Genomic DNA, 27,967 nt, shown 5'->3' on the forward strand with positions numbered 1-27,967 from the left:
AGCGGCTGCTGAAGACTGGGGCGCCGGCTTCGGTCAGGAGTCCCACACTCCCGCACGGCGGAGAATAGGCGCGCACTCTTGCAAGGTGCTGGACCTCTCCAAGTGGTGCCCCGGGGTTACCTCTGCGAACAAGATAGGCAGGCAGAGCGGGCGAGGACTGAAAAGATCTTCCAGGCGGAGGAGGGCCTGAGAGGGGCAAAGGCTGGGGGCGGGGCGGGGAGCAGGGTGGGGCCCCCCGAGAAGGGCTGAGGTGCGGGCCGGTGGCAGTGACCTGCTGGGGAGGCCACCCCTGGGCCCCGGGAGCCCCCGACCCCCACGGCCCCCAGCCTGCTTTTCTTGCATCACCTCATCGACCCCCCGACAACCAGCTGACCGCATCTGTGGGGAGGGGGAGGCGGGGCACAAAGGTCGGGGGTGCGCAGCCTCTGCCGCCCGGGTGCAGACGCGTGAGCGGCCAGCGGGGAGGACCCGCGTACCAGGGACGCCGCCCCGACGTCGGGGCTCTCGGTGTGGCGTGCGGTAGCCCCGGCTGGGCCGAGCCCGAGCAGGGGGCTCAGCCGGACAGGCCCGCCCGCCGACGCCCCTCGTCCCCCGGCGGGGCCCGGCCCCAGAAGCCCGGGAGGGAGGGGCCAGGCGACCCTGCCGAGTCCTCTCCAGCCGCACGGCCACCTCCCCACCCTGCGCCGCCGCCGCTGGGGCGCAGACGCGGAACGACGCAGCGCGCGTGCGCCGCGGTCAGCCAGCCCGCGAGGCCGGGCGGCCAGCCCAGAATGCAGCGCGCCGCAGGGGCAGCCGGCCGCGGGGCATGCCGGGACGGGCAGTCGGCGTCCGGCCGCGGGGCACGCCGGGACGGGCAGTCGGCGTCCGGCCGCGGGGCACGCCGGGACCAGCAGTCCGCGGCCGCGTGGGCCCGCCCCTGAGCCGGCCGGCGCCGCGCGCCCGCGGGGCCCAATGGGAGCGGCGACCCGGCCGCCCCGCCCCGCGCCGCCGCACGTCGGGGCCGGGACATGGCTGCTGCCGGCGCCGGGTCCTTGAGCTGAGCGCCCGCCGCCTGCCACCAACCGCCGCCGTCAACCGTCCGCAGGCGGGCCGAGGCGCCGCGGGCCGGCGACGAGCCGCCGCCGCAGCAGCAGGAGGCCGGGCGGCCGGCGCGCTGGGCACATGGCGTCCATCTTACTGAGGAGTTGTCGCGGCCGCGGGCCCGCTCGCCTCCCGCCGCCGCGCGCCGCCGCGCCGAGGGGTAAGCGGCCAGCGCTCGGCCGACGGCGCGGGGCTGGGGCCGGGGGCCGGGATGGGCGGGTCGCGGAAGGCCGCGGGGTCGGCCGCCCCCTCAGACGGGGCGGGTCGCGGCGCTCGGACCCAGCCCAGAGCCGGGGTCCCACCGAGGGGGTTGCCTCGCGCGGCCTCGCCCGGCCGCCCTGCCCGGCCAGGGTGTGGGCAGCGCCCGGGCCGTGGGTGCGGGCGGGAGCGGGCCCGTGACTCAGTCGCGCCGTGACCTTAGTCGCCCGGCCACCGGCCGCTGCGTCGGGAAAGTTTTGGAGAGAGCGCGCTGACAGCCTGGGGCGGTGTCGGCGCTCCCCCCTCGTGGTCGAGCCGGGCGGACCTGGCGCCCACTCGCGAAGACAGTCTTGCCCTCGGGCCGCGTTCGGGGCTGCAGAGATGGCGGGGGGCGCACGGCGGGCACTGGTACCCGTCCTGCGGGACGTCCACGGGACTGATACCCTGATGGCGTTCCATACGGGCGTCGTGCAGGGCCCCAGGCCCTTTCCCTGTGGCCTCAGGCAGGTCTCGTTCCTGGAGCTTCAGAGACGCTAGCTGGGACCCGGAGACCGCACCTGAGGCAGGGCTCTCGGGAGCCCACATGGAGGGCGCCTGCACTGACCCGCTCTCCGTGTCCCTGTTTATATTACGCTTTCTCAGTTGGTTGCTTATTATTTTGTCCAACGAGATTGAGATTCTCGAGTAAAATTACCTGTTTCAAGGTATTTGCCCTTCGTAAAGGCACCCTAGAAAACATGGTTCTTGTCATTTTTGACACTGATGGCTGATTAGCTGCTTAGACCTTTGGAGTCAGGAGAAGGGCGTGGAGCCGCCGCGAGCACTCCTCTGTGAACCCAGAGTCTGTCTGGCTGCCTAGTCCAGCTTGTAATCCTCACCTCTCTGTCAGGGCTCGCTCGCTCTCTTTTCTTTCTGCTTAAGGATGGTGGTAAAGATACTTTGGCCGCACACATTTCTGTAGCATGATTTACAGTTTAAAAATTAGCTGAATTTGCTTAGTGCTTGAATCATTCCGGGAACACAGGTGTTTCCCGTAGTAACTAAGACATGAAGGGGCTGAGAGGTGGTTAGGACCCAGGCCTGGGCTTGTAGGGAGCCAGTCCCAGAACCCTTGAAATGATGCTCCCAGCTGAGCTCGGGGCAGCCTGTTTCTGGAGCACATTTCCCCGATTATTAACACCTTACATCAGTTTGAGTCTTGCCGTGATTAGTAAACGCACAGTATTACACAATGCATAAGGTATTCAGGGTTCCCTTATTCTGCACATAGTTTCTTCCGATGTCCTTTATTTTTGTCCCAGGACCCCATCCAGGACACCCTATTACATTCAGTCACAATTTCTTTTTGGTCTCTTGGTTGTAATGGTTCCCCAGACTTTCCTTGACAGTTTTGAGGAGGTCTGGTCAGGCACATTGTGCGACCCCGCTGTCTGGTGCTTTTCTCATGGCTGGACTGAGGTTTGGGGTTTGGGAGGAAGACCCCGGAGGTGAAGTGTGTCCTCATCCCTTCCATCCAAGCTGCCTCCTGCAGCAGGACTTACATGGCCCGCTGACCTGATCAGCACGCTGAGGTGGTGTCTCCTGTAGAGTTACTGCCTGCCCTTTTGCACACTGTGCTCTTTGGGAGGAAGCTACTGTGTATGGCATGGACTTGGGAGTCGGCCGGGACTTGCAGAGGTGGGCTGACCTGATTTGCCAAGGACTGGATATGAGACAGAAGCCCTGGCCTCCCGCCATTATTGAAACAAGGGAGCAGGCTGGGGAGCCAGGAGTTCTTAGCGCTGTTGCATGTGAGGTGCCCGTTGGACCAGAGGGCCTCGTGTACCCACGTGTGTTCAGGTATGGAGTGCCTGGGGAGGATCCTGCTGGAGTTTAGCAGGGAGAACCCAGAGAACGTGGTTCCTGGAAGCCAGGTGACTAAAGGTGTGGGATAGGAAGAGAGGAGTTTGGTTTCTTTTCCCCATCCTGGGTTCCTGGCGGAGCCCCTAAAACCCTCGGAATTTCTTGGATGATAAGCAGATCTTTCGCTATTCATCATGAGCATTTCCCACACACCAGAGTTTGTGCTAGCTACGAACCTGTGATTAGAGGGTGGGACCTTCCAGACCTACAGGGAGGGGAGGGCTCTGGAGATGGAGTTCAGTTGCCAGTGACCGAGGGTGTAATTGATAATCCCTAGGCCTTGAAGACAGGGACTCGGGAACGGGAGGCTTGGAGAGCTTTTGGACTGGGGGTGCCTACCAGGCAGTGAGGACAAGAGCTCCTGTACCCAAGGACTCTCCCAGATCTCGCACTGTGTCCCTTTCCATCTGGTTGTTCATCTGTATCCTTGATAATAAACCGCACTATTGGCTTGAGTACTTGCCTGGGTTCTGGGGGACATTCTAGCAAATTATCGAAACTGAAGGGGTCATGGGAACTCCCAGATTTGTAGTTGGCAGAAGTGTGGGCAGCCTGCAGACCCCACTTGCAACTGGCATTCGAAGTGGTGACAGTCTCGTGGGACGGAGCCCTTCCCCGTGGGTCTGCACTCCCTCTGGAGAGTTAGAGCTGAGTCGTAGGAGACGCAGCTAGGGCCAGAGGTGGGGGGTGGGTGTTGGGAAAGGGAGCACAGAAGGGCCCTCGGGAGGACCGAGGGGCCTGGCCACCTCCTGCAGAGCCTGGAGCCCACTCTGAGATTACTGTGAAGGCTTCTGAGTGGGGAGAGCAGGGGAAGGGGCTGCCAGGGCACTCTGGGTGCTGTGGCAGCTGGTCTGGTTGTTGCAAGGTTGTGGGGAGGCTTCTGTTTGGGAGACAAGGTAGACGGGTCCACCTCGGCTGGAGTGAGGGCTTGGGAGCTAGAGTTAGAGAAAGCATCAGAAGTATATCAGAACCCTAAAAATGTGCTGTGTGCTCATCAACATGGTTTATCCAAGAAACGGTCGTCTCTTGGTTTTGGTTTTCCTGGTCATTCTCATAACCCCCACCCTTCACATGGGCATGGAGAGTGTTGGGTCATTTGGATGGGGCCCGTGCCATCTAGTCAAAGCTATGGTTTTTCCAGTAGTCATGTATGGATGTGAGAGTTGGACTATAAAGAAAGCTGAGTGCTGAAGAATGGATGCTTTTGAACTGTAGTGTTGGAGAAGACTCTTGAGAGTCCCTTGGACTGCAAGGAGATCAAACCAGTCAATCCTGAAGGAAATCAGTCCTGAATATTCACTGGAAGGACTGATGCTGAAGCTGAAACTCCAATACTTTGATGTGAAGAGCTAACACGTTGGAAAAGACCCTGATGCTGGGAAAGATTGAGGGCAGGAGGAGAAGGGGACGACAGAGGATGAGATGGTTGGATCGTATCACTGGATTGATGGACATGAGTTTGAGTAAACTCCGGGAGTTGGTGATGGACAGCGAGGCCTGGCGTGCTGCGGTCCATGGGGTTGCAAAGAGTCGGACACGACGAGCAGCTGAACTTAGCTGACCTGACGTGACCTTGCTTGCTCTGTGCAGCTGTCTGCCTGTTGGGGGTCACGTGTGCCCTGCCTCTTCCACCAGAGGCAGCTGGAGTGAGTCGGGGTGGTCCCACCTGGGGAGACCTGAAGGCCCAGGCTCCCTGGGCCCACGGCCACTAGAGTCTGGTCCCCCAGTTAAGGTGCGTTCAGCCAGGGACGCTCCCAAGACACTGCACTCCGCCCGGGGCAGAGCCCTCACCTCGCAGCACGCAGAGTGGGCTTCCAGAAGCTGGCTCCACAGATGGGAGAGACACCTGCATAAAGCCACTGTTTGAGACTGACTTTGTGTTTTGTTCTGTCACAGGTCCTGCTGGGGATCCGGCCCGCCTCAGTGGTGCCGGCGCCGTGGGGCTGATGAGCTACGTGTGAGTAAATGAACGTCACTTTCTGCCTGTTTAAACGCGGGGGCTGGAAAGTGCTCAGGTGTTGTGGCTCCCGGCTTGTGTAGGTGGCATATCCTACGCTGTTCCCTTAAATTTGTATCTTTGCATCTTGGCATATGTAGCCACATTCTTTAGTGAATATTTGGGAAATAAACACTCATGATCCCAGTACCTGTTACAGGTATTACTAGCCTTTTTGGTGTGTTATTCTGGTCTTTTTTAAGTAATTTATTAGGCTGTGCTGAGTCTTAGTTGCGGCATGTGGGATTTAGTTCACTGACGAGGATTGAACCTGGGCCCCTGCGTTGGGAGCATGGAGCCTTAGCCCTGGGCCACAGAAAGGCCCTTGTATCTGTGCTCTAAACCTGCAGTGGTGTCTGCTGTCTGCAGAGCGCTGAGTCTCCTCCATCCTCACGCAGCTGCTGTTTCCAGGGGCTTCTCTGTGAACGCACACAGACCCTCCCCTGCGCCACGCTCGGTCCTTCCCAGAGGACCCTGTGGACTGATCCCGGGGCTCTCCCTGCCGGTGCTGGGGACGGATCTGGAGTGAGGCGGGAGGTCTGTGGTACTGCTGAGAGGCGGGAGGGCTTCCCCATTTCTTCCTGTGGGGCTGCTGCACTCCCCGTCTGCTGCCACCCCTGCCCGCACCCCAGGCTTGCTCTCCTGACCCTCGCCTGTGTGCACCTGCCACGTGCACCTGCCCTGGTGCCTGGAGTGGACGCCCACGATCCCTCTTGTGAGACAGTGTCCAGCCCCTGGTGACCCCTTGTCCCTGGAGCTGGCTGCTTTGGGCTCTTTCGTTGGTTTGTTGCCTCCTCTTGGCTCTGAAACTCCGGGAGGGTGCTTCCTGTGACGGATTTAATTCCCTAAAACAAAGACCGCACAAGTTGTTCACGCTTGGCTGTTAAAGCAAAAGTGTGTGTGTACGCGTATTTTCAGTGTTTGGTTCTAACATCAAGTGCTAGAATGAAGAGCTGGCCCAGCCTCTCTGCCTGAGAGCAGCTCCTTCGTGGAGGGGCAGGGGTGCGTGTGCAGTGTGTGACGGGGACGCGACGAAGTGTTTTCAAAAGCCCCTCCCCACAGCAGCCCCTGCCAGCCCCTTCTTCTGCCGGGGTGCTCCCAGCCAGCTTCGGGCTTTGATTTGATTAGGCTTCTCTCCTGACAGTCCCCAGACTTTGTTGCCATGAAATCTCTTTATGATGTGGAGGCATTAGCATACGAGCCTAGACCCTCTCTGCTCTCGCTACAGTGCGCCCTGCCAGCTGTCAGCGTCCCCAGTGGCCTCTGTAGTCTGCGGCTGGCGTTCCTGGGGCTGGGGGCCCAGGGAGGTGGCTGGGGGATTGCTGTACAGGCTCTGGTCCCGCGGGGTCAGCTGTCGGGTTTTGGTGTGAAGTCGTTGGGTTTAAGGTTGTGACTGCCAAACAGGCTATCGCTGCGTGTGGACTGGCCTCGCCGGTCTGGACCAGCCTGGTGGTGGGGCGGTGTCCCGGGTCGGCGACCCCAGTGCTCGTGGGGCTGGTGCGCCCACCGCCTTTGGGCAGGGAGGGTCCGCCCCAGGTGGTGCCTCTGTTCCCCCGCTGCCTTCCAGACGACCTTCTGAATGAGTTCAGCTCTGAAATGGTCTTTTGGGGATTGTACCTGGAATGGCATTAAGCTTGCAACGTCACTTGGGATGTTGACTTTGTAGTCTTCTCGCGGTAAGCTGTTTTCCTCATTTAGACGACGTCTCTCGGGGCGGGGGGTGTTCCTTGCGCAGGCAGAGCGCCCCGTCTGGAGGTGCAGGAGCTCCCCGTGTCCGCTTTCCCCGTGATTGTTGGCGGCATGTGTGCGGCCCCTTGCTCAGCTCTGTGAGTTTGTTTCCGGCTCACCTGGTGGTTAACCGCCAAGTGCACCGTCGTGTCTCTTGGCTTCTCCTTCCCGATGCGCTTGCTTCTGGTGTAGATTTTCCAGTCTCGGTAGCCAGGTCTGTGACTAGAGAACCGTAGTCACTCACGCGTTACCGTGACATGCGTTATAGTGACTCTAGCGTTGTATAAATTCACAGCGTTTAGAAAGTTAAAGTGCCCTCACAAGGCTGTCCTGGGGCCTCCAAGCCTCCAGCGGGTGTTGTGGGCAGCGGTGCCCGGGTCCCAGCCGACGAGCACGTTGTCCTGCGGGCGATGGTGGGGTCCCCTTGGGTCCCTGGGCGCCTGCGCTTTGGGGGCAGCTCCTGGGCCACGGTGCCTGTTGCCTGATGCACTCTGCATCCTGCCTTCCCTTTCCTGTTTGCCCTGAGGAGCTGAGGGGCCACAGAGGTCGGCACCCCCCTGGCCCGACCTCGGGCCGCTGTTTAGGCACGCTGACCCCTGGGTTGGCAGGTGTGCACGAGGTCGAGCCGTGGCTATGTGGAGAGCTGCTCGGGTCCCTGCAGCGGGCGCCTTGGACGCTCTGCTGGCCCTGCTTCCCTTCTCTCCCGGAAGGTGTTGGCAGGGTGCTGGGCTGAGGTGGATGCGCGTCCGCGTCCTCAGGGCAGACAGGCCGGGCCTCCTCCAGCAACATGTGCTTCCTGTTGAGACGTTGCTCTCACTTGGCATGGTGTGTACACACACAGTCACTCTCTCTCTGAAGGTGGTTTATCCCAAAAGAGAGAAGGAAAAGAAAGGCTGCAGGGCCTGGGGTGGGTGGTGGGGTCCTGACTCCGCACAGCTGAGGGGCCGGCGCTTCCAGGACATGGACGCCTGGGCCCTGGCAGCTGGGGAGAGCGGGGCCGCCCTCTGCCCACCAAGAGGCAGCGGTGCCCAGGTTAGTTTCGTTTTGTTGGAGACTTATTATATAATTTGTACTTTTTGAAGACAGCTAGATCTCCCTGATTAGACGGTTGAGAACCTCTCGACTGTGCCTGAAGGCAGCCGGGTTCCTGGGCCCTCACAGCCCTCGCCCAACGCACCCCGGGCTGCTCTGCTGCGCCTGCCTTCCGGGGTCTCTGTCCTCGCCTCCTGGCTGCGCCTTGTCACTGACGTCACACCTCGTGGAAGCCACTTGCCTCCTAGGTAGAGGGGTTGGAAAAGTGGGTAGTTAAGCCTGGTGAAGACAGGAGGAGAGGCACCTTCCTGGGTGGGCGTTGTCACCGCCCGCTGGGAGGGCAGAGTTTGCGGGTGGGGCCCCGCTGGGCTCTGGGCGAGGCCGTTCTCCAGCCGCTGGGACTTGGGACAGGGCAGGGCTGGCCTGGCCCTTTAAGGCAGAAGCAAGGGCCTGGAACAGAAGAGAGGCCACGGCCGCCCCTGCCCAGCTGGCCAGAGCCAGCACGCCCGTGCAGTGCCCCTGCGTGCGAGGGCAGAGCTTCCTCCACCCCGACTGGCGGTGTCTCCGCCCCAAGCGGGCCCGAGGAGCTGTCCAGGGTTCATCCCCAAGGGATGCTCGCGAAGCGGGGAGGCTGCCTGTCTCAGGTCACGTGGCAGTCAGCAGCGAAACTGGAGTTTGACCTGGGCCGGGCTGCATAGACCTCGAGTCCCCGCTGCTGGCAGCACACCAGGTGTGCAGAGATGGCTGGACAGGTGGGAAGAAGTGAGGGTGTGCCGGCAATAAACGGCCCTGTCGCTGGGCCTCTGGCCACCCCAGGGTGGACTTGTGCGTGAGAGGGAGAGGTCTCTAAGGGACAGGTGAGATACGAAGGCATGAAACTCAGAAGGAGAACTGCACGTAAATTTTGTCTCGGCGATGGATTCCGAGAGGCCTTCTGCCACTGGAGGAGGGCCTCTTGGTTGTGCCGAGACCTAGGGCCGTGCTAGGTCTGGATGGGCACTGAGAGCTGGAGAGTGCCCGGTGCAGGCTCCAGAAACTCAGGCTGCAGCCAGCAGCCCTCCTCGAGTGGCCCTCTGCAGGCAGACCCCGCGAGCACAGCTGCGTCGCGTTGGGGAGCACGCTGGTTTTCTCTTGCTGCTGCAGGCTCAGGTGCCCTGCGGACCTGATGTGGTGCCAGTGGAGACGGTGCCGAGGTGTGCAGGCAGCTCACTCGTTCCTCGCTGGGCCTCCTGGAGCCAGCGGTCCAGTGGGAGGTGGTCCGCATGTGAGGATTTGAGAGGGCAAGCACAGGGTGGCCCTGCAGCGTCAGGAACCCGAGGAAGCGCGGGGCAGAGCCTGCCCTGTGGGGTGTCCAGCGGGCACAGGCCTGGGCCTGGCGGAGGGGGCGGTGCGGGAGGAGGGGCGGGCCTGGGCTGCAGGCTCTACTCTGCGCCTTTGTCCTGCACAAAGGCCTTTGGTCCGCTGATGCCCGGGTCCGGCTCACTCTTGACTGGAACATTCTCCCTAAATTTCAGAACTTGCTCAGGAGCCGGAAGGTCTTGGTAGTACTCGCCTCTTAGGGGAAAGCACTGGCCCGGGGGCCCCACCCAGAGGCTGGGTCTGTCTGCCCTGGGGGTTGAGCCTTTGCTGGTTGGTTGTGTCTGACCTGCTCCGTTGAGGCTGTGGGCACCGGCCAGCCCCCCTGGCCTCCCACAAGACCTCTGTGAGCGGCCCCTTCACCTCTGACGGTGGGCGTGGCTCCCTGCCTGGAAGGGGCCGGGAGTCTGTCTGTCCAGCTGGGACAGTTGGCTGGGAGGTGTGACTGGCCCGCTGGGCCGCCTCGGCAGGCGGCTGGCGCCTCACCGGGACTTCTGTTCTTCTTCCTCAAGGCCTCTTCCGTTGGGCGGCTGCGCCCCCGTCCACCCCGTGTACCTTTCCTTCCGCGGCGACCCGCTGGGCTGCTGGACGCTGAGGCCCGAGCGCGCGTGCGCGGTGCTGGCGGCGCCGAGGCTCCTCCCTGTGCGCTGCTGGCACTGCTCGCGCCCGCTGGGCGATGACTCCGTGGTGGAGAAGTCCCTCCGGTCCCTCAAGGACAAGAACAAGAAGCTGGAGGAAGGCGGCCCCGTGTACAGCCCGCCCGCACAGGCGGCGGTGCGGAAGCCCCTGGGGCAGCGCGTCCTGGACGAGCTGAAGCACTACTACCACGGCTTCCGCCTGCTCTGGATCGACACCAAGATCGCGGCGCGCACGCTCTGGCGCATCCTCCACGGCCGCAGCCTGACCCGCCGCGAGCGCAGGCAGGTAATGGGCGCGTCCGCACCGCCCCCAAAGAGGGACCCGGCTCTGGAGGCATAGCTGCCCGGGGCTGGGGCAGCAGGGCGTGAGGACCCCCTGTGTCGGAGAATAGACGGTGGGGCCCCTCCGGGGCGTGTGGGGAGTCAGACGGGGCCCTTCCCTCTCTCCTCCGCAGCTGTGTGTGGTTCCATGTTTTTTCATGATATTTAAATGGAATTTGCCTGTGTAGGAAAATATGCACCCTAAAATTTATTTTCAACCATTTTTAAGAAGCAGTCTGTGACATTAAGTCCATTCACATTGTGGTGAAGTCGGTACCACGAGAACGGTTTTAATCTCTTCCTCAGCTGAAACAGCCTCCTTTAAATAACATTTCCCGTCTCTTGGCCCCTGCTTCTGGCCCCACCATTCTACTTCCCGTGTCTCGATCTGACTCCTCTGGAAGTCAGAGGAGGGAGACCTCATATCAGTGGGCTTGCAGAGGGTCTGTCCTTTGTGACCGGCTGGTTCCACTGAGCACACTGTCCTCAAGGCTCACCCTTGTGACAGGGGTCAGACTCTCCTTCCTTGTTAAGGCTGAATAACCTTCCATCCTGTGCATAGACCACAACTCGTTCACCCATCCGTGGACTTCTGGATTGCTTCCATGTTTTGTTTATTGTAGGTAAATGGAATTTAAAAAACTTCATTTTCCATTTGTTTATTGAGCATGTAGAGAAACAGTTGATTTTTATCAGCGTGTGGAATCCGGAGGTGTGGCTGCAGGCCCCCTTGGGGCCTCGCTGATGGCCAGTCCTCAGGGCATGGTTTTGTCCAGCTCTCTGCCGGGCCAGGGGGCAACTGCGGAAGCCCTGGGCTGGCCCACTTGCAGCAGCTGCTGGTAACGGGCCCCACTTCTCACACAGGGTTAGCTCCCACCCAGCTTTTCTTGTCCTTTTTTAAACTCTTTCGGCCGTACCCTACACAGCGTGGGTGATAGAGCCCCAGCCAGGGCTCTGACCCGTGCCCTCTGCAGTGGGGGTGAGGGGTCCTAACCACTGGCCTGCCGGGGAGCCCCACACCCAGGTTTTCTGAAACCCCACGGTTTGGCCCCTGGGGTGCCTGCGGAGCCCTGTCCGCTCCCTGGGAGGGCCCGCCACCGCTGCCCTGGCCGTTGTGGAAAGGCGTGCTCCCCGGTCACCCTCGGCCCTCTGCCCGTCCAGTTCCTCCGCATCTGCGCTGACCTCTTCCGCCTGGTGCCCTTCCTGGTCTTTGTGGTGGTGCCCTTCATGGAGTTCCTGCTGCCCGTCGCTGTGAAGCTCTTCCCCAACATGCTGCCGTCCACGTTCGAGACCCAGTCCAGCAAGGTGACCGGCCTGTTCCAGCCCCAGCTTGAAGTAGTTATGAAGCTGCATTGTTCAAGAGTGTCATAGGTCACAGCTTCCCTAGAGCAGTGTTCCCCAAGCCACAGAGGAGACCCGTTCATGGGGCATGACGCGGCTCTAGGGTGAGGTTGGCCAGCCAAGGCCCACGCCGGCCCTGCCCGCCCGGGCAGTGAGGCCTGTTGGGGACACGCGTGCCCCGCTGTGTGTGTACTGTCTGATGGCCTTCATGCTTCCCGTGGCTCAGCCCACAGGGTCTGAAAAGCTTTACTGGCTGGCTCTTTATGGAATTTGTGGTCCCATCTGTGGTTGGGGGTTGCAGGGGGCGAGTGTGTCACACAGAATTGGCTAAGTCATGAGCTAGAAGGTTTTGGAACACAGCTCATCAGTGGAGGAAGTGCTGTCAGGGGGCGTGTGGGAGGCTGGGCTGGGGCACGTGCACTTGCTGCTGGGGCTGCACCGTCCAGGAGGCAGCGGCTGGAGGCTGGGGTGCAGTGCCCTCTCTGACCTCACAGGAGGAGAGGCTGAAAAAGGAGCTGCGGGTCAAGCTGGAGCTGGCCAAGTTCCTGCAGGACACCATCGAGGAGATGGCCCTGAAGAACAAGGCTGCCAAGGGGAGTGCCACCAAAGACTTCTCCGTGTTCTTCCAGAAGGTGCTGTGGTGCTGCGTCCCCGTGGCTGGGCCTGTGGCCCCCGGAGCTGGTTAGAGGCTGGGGCCCCTGCCTTCTCCGGAGGCGCTCCTTGCCGCCCTTCCCCCTCTTTCACTGTGCATGGTGAGGCTTCAGGGCCGGGGCTGGAGGGATGTAACTGGTCCCGCCCCGTGCCCGTGGAGGCCACACCGCTGTCCTAAGGATGTGCACTGCCGTCCACCAGCCTCATCTGGGTCTCCTGACTGCCTCGGCCCTGGGGGAGGAACCGAGGACCCACAGTTGTGACGGGAGGAGGGGACAGACTGCCCCATGGCCATGTCCACAGTCAGGGGGGAGGCGGGCCTCCTGCCCCACATGGAGAGACCCCGGCTTCTTCCTGCCGGCCATCTCTGCCCTGCTGGCACAGCATGCGAGGTCCAGGGACCGGACCCGTGTGCCACATAACGGCGGTCCCAGGGGCCGCTCCCTGTGGGGGTCCCTGAGCGTTGAGCTGCCTTTCTGCTTTGTCCTGACTTGAGGCGTGTGCCCGAGAGTTGTGGGGCTGCCGGGGGTGGGGGGGGCACACAGCCTGCTGGTAGTGACCCTTACGATGGCTCCCGCAGATCCGAGAGACGGGCGAGAGGCCCAGCAACGAGGAAATCATGCGTTTTTCCAAGTTGTTTGAGGACGAGCTGACCCTGGACAACCTCACGCGCCCACAGCTGGTGGCGCTGTGCAAGCTGCTGGAGCTGCAGTCCATCGGCACCAACAACTTCCTGCGCTTCCAGCTCACCATGCGGCTGCGCTCTATCAAGGCGGATGACAAGGTGAGCGTGCGGCCGGGCTCCGGGGCGAGTGCTGGGGCCGCACGGGGCTTAGCCGCCGTGACAGTCCATCTCCGTGACAGGAGGTAGGCACTGAGAAGGTGGGTTTCACGGCAGCCTAATGTTTCATTATTCAGGTATGTCGTGATTTATTAACCATTACTTTAACTAATGTTGTGCTTCCCTAAAGAGCACTCTAATCATTACTTTTTAACGTAGATTTTGCCCCAGGTCTTTGATAGATCCTATAGAAATAGTGACCTAGAACTGGGGCCTCCCGACGAAAGGGCAGGAAGTCAAAAGCAGGTCCTGACCACCACCTGGTTGCCCCCTGGCCTGCAGCGCACCTCGAGTATGTGTTTCACGGGGAGAGGTCTCGAGGAGCCCCGCATCCTCTCAGGTGCTCCTTCGGCCTTCAGTCTGTGGCACCTGGTGTCTGAGAGCGGGGCCAGCTTGCTGCTGGTTTCCTTTGCGGCTCCCTGTCCTTGCAGCTGCCGTGTGTGCTTGCTGCTGCTCTGACCTGCGTGGACGGCCTCCTGTCTCATAGCTGCTGTGCTTAGTCCTTCCTCTTCCTGTTTCTTCTGCCTGTTTCTTATGTTCCACTTAATCTCTTTCCTTGCCTTCTTTTGCGTTAATTAGGTATTTATTCTTGTGTCCTCTCTCTGTTAGCTTGTTATTTACTTGTTACTTGAGCTGTTTCTCTAGAGTTTACAGCCGGTTCTCCTGAGTACAGGACTCTGGCAGAGTAGATGCTTTTCGGGCCACACGCGTGCTGGGGCCCCGCAGAGTCCCCGCCGCACTTGCCCTCTCCCTTGCGAGCATTGCCTGCGTTTCTGCGCCTGAGCTAATGTCTGTGCTCCACCGCGTGTTTCTCCTCCTGACCCCGGGCCTTCTTGCCTGTTTCCTCCACTGGACGAGTCCCCTCTGTATTAGCCTCCCTCCTGCAGGGTGTCGCTGGGCAGGGGACCCAGGGCTCACAGGTCTTTTTCACGTTTAAAGATGCTGTTTAGTGCGTGTCAGCCGCCAGGCCTGTTGCTGTCCTCTGAAGACGGCCGTCTTTCTCTGCAGTGCCTCAGATATTGTTTGCATTTAGCAGTCTTGCAGTAACGTCCGAGGCAGTGTTTTTGTGCTCCTGTTTCCTGGTTCTGGTGCTTCCCGCAGTACATCTGGTTACCTATCCTCTCTTCCTCTTGAGCTGATTATTCTTAAATCCATCCTCTGAGATTCCCGTTTTCAGGTAAAACGGGAATTTCCGTCTTGTTCTCCAGAAGCAGATCAGTACCGCATTTTGTATGCATGAAGAGACGTGGTGTTTCCGCTCTGTGGAAAGCCTGCCATGTGGCTGCCCCACCTGGGGACAGGTGGCCTGAAGGCAGGCAGCCTTGGTTGGGCCCTGCCACTCGCTGTTGCGTGACGTTGAACAGGCGGCCTGACCTCAGTGCTGGGATTCCTGGGAGGTGTGGGGCGGCCAGATCTTTGCTGTTGAGGAGTGGACGGGGCATACTTTCCTCCTGACATGAGGTGAAAACATGCATAAGAAGTCTGGAAAGCAGGGAGAAGCCCCTGAGACCCCAGGAATGACTTGGGAGGTCTTGTGCCTCAGAGATCCAGCCTTGGGGCTGAAGAAGCCAGAAATCACTGGTGAGGACATACCTTGAAAGCCCACCCTCTGACCAAGGGAAAGGGGTCACCTGGTAAGACAGAGCGCCTGCTCTGCTGCAGCCAGACGCCACGGGAAACTCGTCCCCCACACGCTGGGTGGTGGGGGCCGTGCCAGCGGAGCTCTGTCAGTGAGGTCCGTGAGGGCTGGCTCGTTCCCTTACCCCGTCCTCCCTGCTAGAGTGGCGTCAAGAGGGGCCAGGCAGGAGGCTCTCCTGCCCCTCCCAGCCAGCGAGCATGCAAACGGGCCCAGAGTCCACCCACCCGGTCCAGCAGTCGGAAGAGCCTCTGCCCCGGCCTCAGTGGAGGCCACACCCCACCTGTTCCAGAACATGCCCAGAATGCAATTCACAGGTATGACTGACGTCACAGAGCGCTCAGGGCTGTTGGAGGAGCACGTGCTCACAGTTCGCAGAAACGGGGGCCAGGAGATGAGCGGAGGCGGAGCTGCGGCTTGGCCTGTACCCCTGGTGCGGCAGGAGTGGTCAGCTGGAGGCGTCTCTGATTGGGCAGGAAGGAAACAGAGGTCGGGGTCTGTGGTTGGAGAGTTTGAAATATGACTTTTGTACACCCAGGAAAGTCCACAGGGGCAATGTAGACAACTGTGGCTGTTAGTTTGGATTGGTAGATGCCAGACTGTCTGTTACACGCCCGTGAACGCAGGGTGTCACACCACCGCCAGAGTGCTGTAGAGAGAGCCTGCTAGGACAGAAGGCGAGAGTGCCAGGACCTCGTAGCCCCCAACCTGGAGTGTCCAGTCTCCTTTGAAAATCGCTCCTCGTGCTAAGAACCAGGAGGAAGGACCTCAGTGAAAAAAGGCAGTTGGTGGGCGCCAGCACTGAGTGGGCAGATACAGCGGGGCATGCTGACCATTGGCCGTTTCCCAGATACGGTAAAAGACTTGGATCTACAGACTTAAGAAACCAAGTGAATCCCAGGCAGGACGCACCCACAGAAACCCACGCGAAGACAGGATCGGACAAACACTGAAAAGACAAGTAATTCTGAAAGTGCTGAGAGAGACTGCAGGACAGTTGAGTGGAAGTGCATTTCTCATCAGAAGCCTGGAAGCCAGGAGGAACTGGAAAGTGTTTCTTTGTGTGCTGGGAAAAAAGAAAGAACTGTCAACTCAGTCCTGTACTCAGCAAAAATAAAAATTAAATTAAAAATTCAGAAAAAACTGGGATGAGGGGGAAATCAGGATGTTCTCAGATGAAGGAAAGCCAGGCTGTGGTGGAGCATCAGGAAGCGACCGTGTCTGGCAAGCAGCAAGCTTCGCTCCCGCTGGCGAGTCACCCTTGTGAGGCGAGGTGCGGCCGTGGAAGCAGGGATGGACTCCGTGCCCAGCGGTGGCGCTGGGACAAGCTCAGCCTGCGGGGGAGGATGGGGTGAGGCCCCTGCAGGTCACCTCGTGGTGACCTGGATGCATCCTGCCGTCAGAGCAGCCCCTGGAAAAGGACGCAGCTGTGCGCAAGGGGTGCGCGCAGAGGGGCCGCGGGCACTGCTGGAGGACGGGCAGGGCAAGTCCTCACGCCGCGTTTCATCATCACTCAGCGCTGGGGACAGGCCAGACGTCCCTCCCTGGGCGAGCGGTGGGAGCAGGACCGTTGTGGGTGCGTCATGCTCACCGACACGGGCTGCGTGGGTCTTCAGGGTCTCCTGGAAGCTTCCGCAGCGTGCGGACGACAGAGGGTAGAGCACACTTGTGCCTGGGGGCGGCTGTGTCTAAAGGGGCCACGTGAGGTCCTCGTGGGCGCGGCTCAGCATCACCTCCCGGCCGTGCGCTGAAACCACCCGTCAGGTGTGACGGGGACCCACACGGCTGCACGTGGTGCTGCAGCTGTCCTCAGGTTGACGGGGGCACTGTTGCCCATCATCCTTCTCTCCCATCCCTCATCCCTGCACAGGCTCCTCGAGACCCCAGGGCTGTGCCATCTGCCTCGGGCAGTCCTGTGTGCTTCCTGCTCGGGCACTCCTGTGTGCTTCGCTGTGGCCTCAGGCTGCACAGGGAGAGTCAGGAGCCGTCTTGAGTGCAGTCACCCCAGTCCAGTCCTTCCTCTCCCGTCCTGGGAACACAGGACGCTGGCCGTGTGGGGGAATGGGAGGACTGCGGGGTTCAGGCAGAGTGGGCCCTGGGCCTGGTGGGCATCTTTGTGTCCCGCAGTGGGTCCTGGCCCTTGACCCTGAGGTCCCGCCCTCTGTCAGACTGTCTGGTCCCTGCAAACTCAGAACTAGCACCTTGGGTGGGGGCGGGGATGTTTGTCTCATGTTTGGCAGAGTGTGTTAGGGAGGTTCTAATCACACGCTTAGACCAGTGTGTGCATGGGGACAGCATAGACCCTCCCTGAGGAGGGTGAGCCCTCCAGAGGTCACCAGCTTCTTCCTTTGACAGCTGATCGCTGAGGAGGGCGTGGACAGCCTGAACGTCAAGGAGCTGCAGGCGGCATGTCGGGCGCGAGGCATGCGGGCCCTGGGCGTCACAGAAGACCGTCTGCGGGGCCAGCTGAAGCAGGTGCGTTGGGCAGGGCCCTGGGCCACCCTCGCGGGCTCTGGGTCACCACTGGAGTCTTTCCTGCCGCTCCGCCTGGTCTTGTGAGGATGCCTGAGGGACAGGCCAGCTTCCTGGGAGATTCCCACACGTCCCTCTGCTGAGGCCGGGGGTGTGGGCAAGTGAGACCCAGGCCAGCCCGACCTGTGCAGGCCCTGCTCTCAGCAGCCCCAGCGCCTTGTCCTGCTCAGTGTTTCCCAGTTTCCATGGCTTCGCTGCAGGGCGTCTGCCACTCATGGGCCTGAGGTGGGCAGCGGGTGTGAGCATGGTGGCCAACAGACCCCTTGTAGGGCTTGAGGTGTTTCTGGAAGGGCTTGCTCGGGCGACGGGGTTCACTCAGGTGCTGCTGCGGTGGTTGCTGCCAGCCTGCGCCCCCCTCCCCTCCCCGACGCAAACCAGAGCAGGGGAGGGTTCGGCCAGGCCCTGCGGGCGGCCGGGCTGGAGGTGAGCCTGGGCCTCGCCTCCCGCTCACAGTGGCTGGAGCTGCACCTGCACCAGGAGATCCCGACATCGCTGCTCATCCTGTCCCGGGCCATGTACCTTCCCGAGACCCTGTCGCCCGCCGACCAGCTCAAGTCGACCCTGCAGACCCTCCCAGAGATCGTGGTGCGTGTGGCCGGGCCCTCTGCCGCTCGCTGTCAGGCCCCTTACTGCTCAGGGAGACGCCCCCAGCTCACTCTCGTCTGTCCTTCCTCCCCTGAGGGCCCTGCGGGATGTGGGAAGGTGACCCTTGGCGTCCTCCTCCTTGGGAATCAGGCCTGGAAGGGATGGCGCCCAGAGGCACTGGCTGGGCGCCGGGGCTGCGCTGGCGGGGACGCCTGCCCCGCGTCGGCATGCTCACGGGCTCCCCTCCCTGAAGGCGAAGGAAGCCCAGGTGAAGGCAGCCGAGCTGGAGGGTGAGCAGGTGGACAACAAGGCGAAGCTGGAGGCCACGCTGCAGGAGGAGGCGGCCATCCAGCAGGAGCTCCGCGAGAAGGAGCTGCAGCGGAAGGGCCAGGCGGCCGCGGCCCAGGCAGCGGTGAGCGGGGCGGGCGGGGGCAAAGCGGGCGCTGCCGTCTGGGCCCGAGGCCCTGTGGACACTGGGGCCTGGAGGAGGAGCGGCGTGAGTGTGCCTCACCCCCCTCGGCGCTGGCTTGGAGCATCCTGCAGGGGAGCCTCATGGGGGTGGGTCTGCTGCCGGCCGGTCAGGCTCCGCAGACCACCCTCACGGAGACAGCTCTCTGGCCTGCGGTGTGTCTGCCAGTGTGGACGCCCCAGAAGACTGCGGTCCTGTTGGGGGTGCTGAGCCGGCAGCGGCCTTGCGTTTCAGAAGGAAGCGGAGCCTGAGGTAGTGGCCGAAGGCGCCCCGGGGAGGCCGGTGGCTGAGCTGCAGCTGGAAGAGCCTGCTGTGACCCTGCCTTCCGAGGTCCTGAAGGACAGCGCGCCCGTCCTGGAAGGCTTGAAGGTAACAGCGCTCGCCAGAGGGAGCAGTGTGCAGCTGCCGTATGCCAGCGGCTCCAGGGGCTCCCGAGGATGCGGGCCTGGATGGCTGCAGCCTGGCTGCGGAGGGTGACGGTGGACGGTCGCGGGGCATGGAGAGCGAGCCCAGAGGGGAGGCGGCCCGGCCTTGGCTCAGCCCGTGCTCCTCGGGCAGAACGCCCAGCAGGGAGGCTGGTGAGGTCCTTGCGGAGGCCCACCTGCTGTCACCTGCCGACACGCTGCATTCTGGGGTGCTCACTTCTGGCAGCCTCGCCATCCTGGCATGACCCACACTCGGGGACGCCCCTGCCGCCGGGCAGGCCTTGGTACAGGGCCGTGGCGGGCGGGGCAGCGTCTGAAGAAGCTGGGTGGGGGGTGTGCTCATGGGCGGGAGCAGCGTCATCAGTAGCTGGAGTAGGAGAGGAAGCAGGGCGCAGGTTGCGTCGGGCGTTCCCAGCGAGTTGTGGGGTGGGGGACCCTGTGAGGTCACGCCTGTCGACACCTGGGTGGGGCTGGGCTTGGTGAGCTGTGCCGAGGGCCCAGGGGGTACGGTGTGAGGATGGAGCCCTGAGGGGGAGCATGGGGTCATCGGAAGTGGAGGGGAAAGCCCCACTGCAGGGCCTTGGAGGAGCTGGGGGACGCTAGCCCTCCAGGCTGGTGGGTAGGAAGGGCCTGTGATGGGGCACGGGATGGAGAAAAGCTGTTCCTGTGAGAAGAGAAAGCATGAAGTGTCAGTTTGGGGGGTCCTGCTGCAGTGAGCTGTGTCTGCAGGCGCAGCTTTCGGGGAGCAGTGATGCACGGGGGCTGGCGTAGCCCGGGATAGACCCAGTGGGCTCTGCTTCACCGGGCCACGGCCTGGAAGACAGGCGAAGATCAGCACTCCACGCCGCCGGCGTGAGGCTCAAGGAAAGAGGCTCCCGGGAGCCTGGGCGGGCCTCAGCTTGAAAGGAGACCTGGGAACGGTCAGGGCCAGAGGAACCAGGGTCTTTTTGAAGACAGTTTGGGGTTGAGGCGGGAAGCGAAACAGAGGTGGGGTCTGGTCGGGGCCACAGAGCGCAGCCTGGAGGAAGGGCTCCTCAGTCCGCACTCAGGCCAGGATGACTGGCTGTCTTTGTGGAGAGAGAGGCATCCTGTTGCCACTGGATTAAGGACTGAGACAGAGAAGGATGTTTCAACTCTCAGGAGAGCTTGTGAACTAAGGGTTGCCAAGGATGACTTAGCAGGAAGCACACAAAACTTCAAACAAAGAACCTCAATTCCTGAGAAAGATGCCTCAGAGAGCAGGGCAGTGCCGCTTCCTGTCTGCGGTGCAGGGGTCTTGGGGTGTCGGCCGTCTGCAGGGATAGGGAACCCAAGTAGCTTCAGGGAACTGTCGCCGAAAACCTCACCACAGGGAGAGGCTTCGGGGCAACGTAGCACATGGTGCTGCTGCGCACACGGAGGGAAGAAGTCCTTCCTGTGCCGCACACACTCTTGGCAGGAAGCTGAAGAGAAGGAGGACCCTGAGATGAGCACCTCCTGAGGCCACACCAGGGGCATCAGAGGCAGCCGCAGAAGGGGTCTGTGCTGAGCAGACTGCTCCGCAGACTCCAGGACGTGAGGGGTGCTTGCTGTGAGAAGGACGGTGCATCATGACCGGCAGCCCTGGCGGTCAGTGGTCAAGAGCCCGCCTGCCCATGCGGGGGGCGCGGTTCCATCGCGGGTCCGGGAGGGCCCCACAGGCTCAGCCCGCAAGCCGCCGCTGCTGAAGCCCACACGCTCTGGGGCCTGAGCTCTGCGCAGAGAGAATCCCGCGCCAGTGAAGAAGGCCTGCGCGCGGCAGCGAGGGGCCAGTGCGGTCAGGATGAGTGCTGGGTGCTCGTGGATAAGGATGGATTTGACCAAATAGTCAGAAAATGCACCCTGACCCGGTGGGGTCTGTCTGAGGAATACAGAAACATTAGTGTCACGAGCACGTTAACAGACAAGAGCGAGACTGTGAACGGTCATCTCAGGAAAGGTGCGGAAAGCACTGGGCTGAACTGAGCCCTGTTCTCAGCTGACGTGGGGTGAACCTTCTGACTGCAGGGCCGCGAGGGGCGCCCCTGATCAGAGGACACCCGACGGCTGGGGGTGTCTGCACCCCACCTGCTCCGCATCGGCCGCAGGGTCTGGCCAGGATGGTTAGACGAGAAGATGGAGTCACATGGAAGTGGACTGTTCACAGATGACGTGACCACCTGAGAGTGCATAGTACTTAGTGCTGGAGATGAACAACCAAGTTGAAATTTTCAGAAACATGTCACAGGTAGATCATACCCCAAAAGTGAACTATTTGGGATAAATTTGGAAATAAGCACAAAGACCTGTACAGGATGCTATGAACTGTTGTTGAGGCAAATTAAAGCAGTAAGGGGCAAGCTTCACTGCACTCCTGGACATGAAGACTTGGTGTTGGTAAGACGTTAATTCTCCCCAGCTAATGCTCAACATTCTCCAAGCCAGGCTTCAGCAATACGTGAACCATGAACTTCCAGATGTTCAAGCTGGTTTTAGAAAAGGCAGAGGAACCAGATATCAAATTGCCAACATCCGCTGGATCATCGAAAAAGCAAGAGAGTTCCAGAAAAACATCTATTTCTGCTTTATTGACTATGCCAAAGCCTTTGACTGTGTGGATCACAATAAACTGTGGAAAATTCTGAAAGAGATGGAAATACCAGACCACCTGACCTGCCTCCTGAGAAACCTATATGCAGGTCAGGAAGCAACAGTTAGAACTGGACATGGAACAACAGACTGGTTCCAAATAGGAAAAGGAGTCCGTCAAGGCTGTATATTGTCACCCTGCTTATTTAACTTCTATGCAGAGTACATCATGCGAAACGCTGGACTGGAAGAAACACAAGCTGGAATCAAGATTGCCGGGAGAAATATCAATAACCTCAGATATGCAGATGACACCACCCTATGGCAGAAAGTGAAGAGGAACTAAAAAGCCTCTTGATGAAAGTGAAAGAGGAGAGTGAAAAAGTTGGTTTAAAGCTCAACATTCAGAAAACGAAGATCGTGGCATCCGGTCCCATCACTTCATGGGAAATAGATGGGGAAACAGCAGAAACAGTGGCTGACTTTATTTTGGGGGGGCTCCAAAATCACTGTAGATGGTGATTGCAGCCGTGAAATTAAAAGACGCTTACTCCTTGGAAGAAAAGTTATGACCAACCTAGATAGCATATTCAAAAGCAGAGACATTACTTTGCCAACAAAGGTCCGTCTAGTTGAGGCTATGGTTTTTCCAGTGGTCATGTATGAATGTGAGTTGGACTGTGAGAAAAGCTGAGCGCCGAAGAATTGATGCTTTTGAACTGTGGTGTTGAAGAAGACTCTTGAGAGTTCCTTGGGCTGCAAGGAGATCCAACCAGTCCGTTCTAAAGATCATTCCTGGGTGTTCTTTGGAAGGAATGATACTAAAGCTGAAACTCCAGTACTTTGGCCACCTCATGTGAACAGTTGACTCATTGGAAAAGACTCTGATGCTGGGAGGGATTGGGGGCAGGAGGAGAAGGGGACGACTGAGGATGAGATGGCTAGATGGCATTACCAACTCGATGGATGTGAGTTTGAGTGAACTCCGGGCGTTGATGATGGACAGGGAGGCCTGGCGTGCTGCGATTCATGGGATCACAACGAGTCGAACACGACTGAGCGACTTCACTGATCTGATCTGTGGATTCAGGACCACCACAATCCCAGCATCCTTTGTTGTTGACATTGACAAGCTTATTCTAACGTATGTGGAAATTCAAGGGACCAGCCATGTTTTCTAGACTCATTACAAAAGACCCTGATGCTGGGAAAGATTGAAGGCAGGAGGAGAAGGGGACGACAGAGGATGAGATGGTTGGATGGCATCACCTACTCAATGGATATGAGTTTGAGTAAGCTCTGGGCGTTGGTGATGGACAGGGAGGCCTGGCGTGCTGCAGTCTGTGGGGTCGCAGAGAGTCGGACACGCCTGAGCGACCGAACAACAGCGAAGAATAGCCGTGATGGTGGGTGAGCAGGCTCCTTGTACTGGCGGATGGAACTGTACGTGGCGGTTGAAGGAACATGCCATCACGGTGCATCTCAGAGTGACGGAGCTTGAGCCGTGTGACACCGTTTGTCAGAATCCCAGCAATGAGTCTGTCGTGACAGAAGTCCCGGGGCGGGGGGCTCCTGACACGAGGAAGCCTTTGGGGCCATGCTGCTTCCCGGTCGGCTAGTGGTGGCTCTGTGGGTGTCTGCCAGGCAAGCCTGCACAGGCGCCCTCAGGCATGGGGGGGCGCACCGGGGCGTGCTGCCACCACCTGCGAGGACACACGGCTCGGACAGGAAGGTGGCCAGCCCTTCCGGGGAAGCCAGTTACTCTGTTTCACATAGGTTTTTTTGGCTTGCTGGTTGGTTTTGTTTCCAGGAAGAAGAAATAACTCAAGAGGAAATTGACGTGCTCAGTAACGCGTGCTCAAAACTGAAGGAGCAGAAGAAGTCCCTGACAAAGGAGAAGGAGGAGCTGGAGCTCCTAAAGGGGGACGTCCAGGACTACAGCCAGGTGGGGCGCGCTCAGCACCCGGCCACGCTTCCAGCAGGCCAGGCCCGCTGGCCCACAGGTCTTCGGAGGGAAAGCTGAGTTTCAGGAAATCCTACTCGGCAGCTCCTCCAGCATTCCCGTGGGCCACGTCCCCTGGAATGCTGGCCACTCGCCCTTGTAGGCGACGAGCAGGCGTCTTCTCGGTTTCTGAGCACGTGAAGGCATCAGATGAGCAGCCTGGTCACTTGATGTATGAAACCTTACGCTTGTTCCTGACTTCCCAAAATAGGCTTTCTTACATACTAGCTCTTTTTTCCTTTTTGAGATTGGTAAAAATAATTTGCCATTTCCTCCTCCTCCTCGTGGCAGCCCTCTCATTGTGCAGGTCCTCTAATTCCCATGTCACCTCCCATTGTTCCCGGTAACACTTGCTTTTAGGGAAAGCAGACAGTCCCATTCCTTGATTCTTTGATCCATTAGGAAAACAGTCAGGGTTCAGAAGAGAGTCCGAATTTCCTTTGATACGAAAACCATGTTTGAGTTTTCAAAGATGAGAACAGACCTGCATGGTGGACAGGCATAAGTGAGCAGCTTTGTGGCTGAAGCTATGGGCCTGTGCCACCACAGCCCAGACCTTCCCACTTCCATGATGCAGTCTGGACTGACCCACTTACTTTACAAAAAGTAAACTTAAGGTTTTGCCCTAAGATGGTCTGTTTACAACTAAATAATTTTATTAGGATTTACAGGAGATCAAGAAGGAACTTTCAAAGACTGGTGAAGAAATGTATGTGGAAGAGTCTAAAGCCAGCAAAAGGCTGACCAAGCGTGTGCAGCAAATGATCGGGCAGATGGACAGCCTGCTGGCGCAGCTGGAGGCCGACCAGAAGGCGGGCAAGCTGGGCCCCGCCGCCGAGGGCGCGCCTGCTGGGTGAGTGGGCCCTTGGACTCCGTCCCAGGGCCTCTGACTCGGCGCCATTCTCAACCTGCGTACCTGCCAGCCACCCCTTCCCTCTGATCTAGCAGGTGCAGCTTCTCCACGACACTGTCACTGAAGCGGCTCTGAGTCAGGCCTTCCTAGCACACTCCGTGCGTGCACATGCACACCCTGCACACGCGCAGACACTGCACGCACACAGGCTGGTGCTGTTGCCACGTGGGGAAGGCCTCTGGCAGCTTGCCTGCTCTCTCTGCATCCGCCCCTCCCACCCTTCTCTCAGGCTGCCATCGCGGGTCCTTCCAGAGCCTCCGTGGGTCACAGTGCCCCCAGCCTCTCCCTGCCTTCCTGCCTGCAGCTTCAGCCCCGCTGGGCGCCTGTGTCCTCAGACCATCGCGCGCGCTCCTGCCTCCTTCCTCTTCCTGAGCTCCTGCAGTCATGACCCCCTTGCAGGGGCCAGTGTCCCCTCAGGTCAACCTGCTGTGCCCTGTGGCTCACCTGCCTCATGTGTCAGAGGGCAGTGTGGCCCCTCCCACCCTGCCCCGGGCACAGACGGGCCTGAGGAGCCCCCTGTCCTCATCGCCCCAGAAAGGCTGGACATGCCAGGCGGCTGTGTGCAACCGGCAACCACTCAGAGTGGTGGCCTCTGCCCGTGTCCGCGCTGGAGTGGTGGCCTCTGCCCCTCTATCTGCTCTGGAGTGGTGGCCTCTGCCCCTCTATCTGCTCTGGAGTGGTGGCCTCTGCCCCTCTGTCCTCACTGGCCTGGGGTACCCAGCTGATGGGGCAGGGGGCCCCGGGTGGAGGGCTGCTGAGTCAGGTCTGGGCTGCGGGCCCGCGGGGGTGAGGTGCCATGTGCAGGCTGTGTTCCCAGAGAGACAGTGATCAGCGTCTCCGAGCTCATCAGCGCCATGAAGCAGATTAAGCACATTCCTGAGAGCAAGCTGCTGAGCCTGGCCTCGGCCCTGGACGACAACAAGGACGGGAAGGTCGACATCGACGACCTCGTCAAGGTGGGTCGCGGGCCCCTGAGTCCTGAGAGGCACCCGGCCCCCAGTGCTGGGCTCCACCTTCGTCAGGAGCCTGTGGGCTCCGGCGTCTCTGGGGCCCCTGTGTCTCCAGCCCAGTGGGGACTCTCACCCGGAACATCAGCTGCCCAGCGTCCTGGCCATGGTGGTGCAGGGCCTGCCCGCAGCCCTCCTGGGTACTCCGGGCGCTCTGCCCCACGGAGCCTGGCCTGCAGCCTCTGAGCTGTGCAGCCCACCTGCCTGCGGCCCTGGGTCCCAGGAGGCCCAGCTGGTGCCCTGCCCAGGGCTGCGACCTCGGGCCTCCTGCCCCCAGAGCCCCTCTCTCGGCCGTGTGTGGCCTGGGCTCTGGAGTCTGTCGGCTCCTTGGGGTCAGGGGTCAGGTCCTCAGAAGGCCAGCGCGGGTGGAGGACCCCAGCCCCCAGGGGGACAGTGCCGAGGGCCTGCCTGGCCAGTCGCCACGTCCCGCCGGCTGTGCTCTGAGGGGAGCCTCTGCTGTGAGGGCCAGAGCGGCCTGAGCCCCGCGCCCCCTCCCATGTGCACAGGTCATCGAGCTGGTGGACAAAGAAGACGTCCACATCTCCACCAGCCAGGTGGCCGAGATCGTGGCCACGCTGGAGAAGGAGGAGAAGGTGGAGGAGAAGGAGAAGGCCAAGGAGAAAGCGGAGAAGGAAGCGGCCGAGGCGCAGAACTAGAGCCGGCCCAGCCCCCCGGCACACGGGCCTCCACGCGCCCCTTCCTGCCGCAGTGGTCCCGACGTGATGCTGATTGCTTTGAAGTGATTCTTAGTGACGGACCTAATATTTTATCTGGAATAAATCAGAAACTTCATAATCAAGTAATTTTTAACATTCATCATTCCATGAAGATTGAGTCAGCCCGGAGCCCCCGCGCCCGTCCAGGGAGGCTTCTCTGGGTCAGCAGGGGCCCAGCGCCATGGGGTCTCAGCCGTGGCGGGCAAGGGTGGCCGGCCAGCAGGAATTGTGGCCCTGCACAGCCCCCCGGCTCCTGAGGTGGCTCGGGCCTCCCTGCTTGCCCCCTGGTAGCGTCTGCCGCGGAGGAGAGGACCCGTGCAGGGATGCCCCCAGCAGACACAGCCGCCTCGGCCTGGAGAAGCAGCTTCACGTGTCTCGGACTTGGACTCCTGAGCGTCAGTGTGAACCAGTGAGCAGACCACGCCCACCGTCTCCACAGTTCCTGGGAACCTCGTCTGACACTCTCACGTGGGCATCCACGTCCTTTCCTGAGTGACCTTGGATTCTCACCTGATCCTTCAGCTAGCTAGCGCTGAGCTTCCTCACGCAACAGTCTGCCCAGCTGAGCACAGTGAGCATCAGTTACGCCAGGAGAGGTGCTGGTGAAGCCCTTGGAGATAAAGCCTCCCCTGTGCAGGAATCGGTCATGCTTCTAAGCTGGGATGTCATCACCTCACGCCGCACCCCGGGTGTTCAGATGGATTTCACCGCGTGTCTCACCCCAGAGGCTGTGGGGGCGCTCGAGGGGCTTGTGTCTGCCTGAGGCCCCTGGCCACGGGCATGTGGCAGGTCCGGGAGCTGGGTGGCCGTGGCCCAGCACCGTCTGGCTTGGGCAGGGCCAGCCAGAGCGCTCCGTGGTGAACCGACGTGGGCCCTGGGAGACCTGAGGCTGGTGGGGCCGGCAGGACGAGCGAAGGGGCGCAGCTTCCAGGTGACCTGAGACCTTGTGCTCAGCCGCTGACGGGCTTTGGACAAGCGGAGTACCTCTGAGTCCTCCAGTGACACCCTTGTGGGGGCGGTGGGTGCTAAAGGGTTTTATTTCGGTTATTTCAGGGGCGTGTTGTAGGTGCTCCCTCGGTGTTTACGAGTTGTCTCACGTTTGGAGTGGCCTGGGTTTCCGCTGCAGTAGTGTGCTTGCTTGTGGCGCTCACGGTGGCCGGCGTGCTTGAGGAGAGGCTAGTCTTTCCCGGCCCCGTCCTCACCTTGCCGCCTTCACCAGGCACCCAGCACAGCCCCCTCATGTTCTCAAGCCCCCGACCCCGCGGCAGCACCTCCTCCCCACTGCCCCCACCCCGGCACGGCGGGACCCCTCTCCGGCATCTGTACCCGGGCCTGTCTGCTGCAGGCTTCCCTTTCGAGTCGCTTGTTTTTACTGTCCTAAACTTTATTTATTGCAGCTGAGCAGAGTGCCTGGGTGCGGCTGTAACCGGTGAACGGTGCTGGGAGTGAGCACGGGGTGTGACGCAGCAGCGGGGTGGCTGTCTGTCGGCTGGGCGTCCGGGGCCTGCCCCCGCCTTCCTGAGCTTTCTCAGGAGCGTGCTCAAGTCCCCGGGGCTGTGACGCTGTGCCCGCTGGAAGCGCAGCGGCGTTCTCCCTGCTTTGTGTCACCTGAACACCCCCCGTTATTAAGGATTCAGGAGACTGACGTAGCTTCCAGAGTCGCTTTGGAGTATCCAATTCCAGATTTGAAAGCGAAGGCACTGCGTAATTTGTGCAGCGTCACCTCCAGACAGTGGCTGTCACAGCAGCAGGACCAGCTCCCCTGAGGGCCTCCTCCTCGGGCTGCGTGTCAACACCTTTTTTAGAAATAGCGTTTTTTATTAAAATACCAAACTCATGTTTGGGTAACAGCTCAGAGCACAATTTCTGAATCATGTGGCCCGTCCACAGTTGGGGTGGGAAGTGGCAGGGCTGTCTGAGTGTCTGGCTCCCGCTGCGCTCCAGCCCGGCCTCTGGAGTCGCCTGTCCTCGAGACTGCTGGAGACTAGACCCGCGATTTCGTGTGAGGAGAA

At 60.5% G+C, this 27,967-nt stretch overlaps 1 protein-coding gene across 1 annotated transcript; it reads left to right on the top strand.

The window, feature by feature from the left end:
* The first annotated feature begins 1,161 nt into the window (after positions 1-1,161).
* On the top strand, positions 1,162-27,967 carry LETM1 (leucine zipper and EF-hand containing transmembrane protein 1). Its single transcript, XM_068975014.1, has 14 exons — positions 1,162-1,240; positions 5,077-5,137; positions 9,805-10,216; positions 11,413-11,556; positions 12,087-12,224; positions 12,824-13,027; positions 17,076-17,195; positions 17,706-17,837; positions 18,091-18,249; positions 18,541-18,675; positions 23,128-23,262; positions 23,982-24,172; positions 25,050-25,188; positions 25,746-27,967. Exons 1-14 carry the CDS (start codon positions 1,162-1,164, stop codon positions 25,893-25,895), a joined length of 2,199 nt encoding a protein of 732 aa, XP_068831115.1. The 3' UTR covers positions 25,896-27,967.

The sequence above is a fragment of the Capricornis sumatraensis genome, chromosome 7, assembly GCF_032405125.1.
Source record: "Capricornis sumatraensis isolate serow.1 chromosome 7, serow.2, whole genome shotgun sequence".
Lineage (NCBI taxonomy): Eukaryota > Metazoa > Chordata > Mammalia > Artiodactyla > Bovidae > Capricornis > Capricornis sumatraensis.

What these genes read in the sequence shown, in the direction of transcription:
- LETM1 (XM_068975014.1), top strand. Translation starts at nt 1,162, where the DNA reads ATGGCGTCCATCTTACTGAGGAGTTGTCGCGGCCGCGGGCCCGCTCGC. An exon ending in TCTCCGTGTTCTTCCAGAAG is followed by an intron (nt 12,225 to 12,823) that starts GTGCTGTGGTGC and finishes TGGCTCCCGCAG; the next exon opens with ATCCGAGAGACGGGCGAGAG. An exon ending in ACATCGACGACCTCGTCAAG is followed by an intron (nt 25,189 to 25,745) that starts GTGGGTCGCGGG and finishes CCATGTGCACAG; the next exon opens with GTCATCGAGCTGGTGGACAA.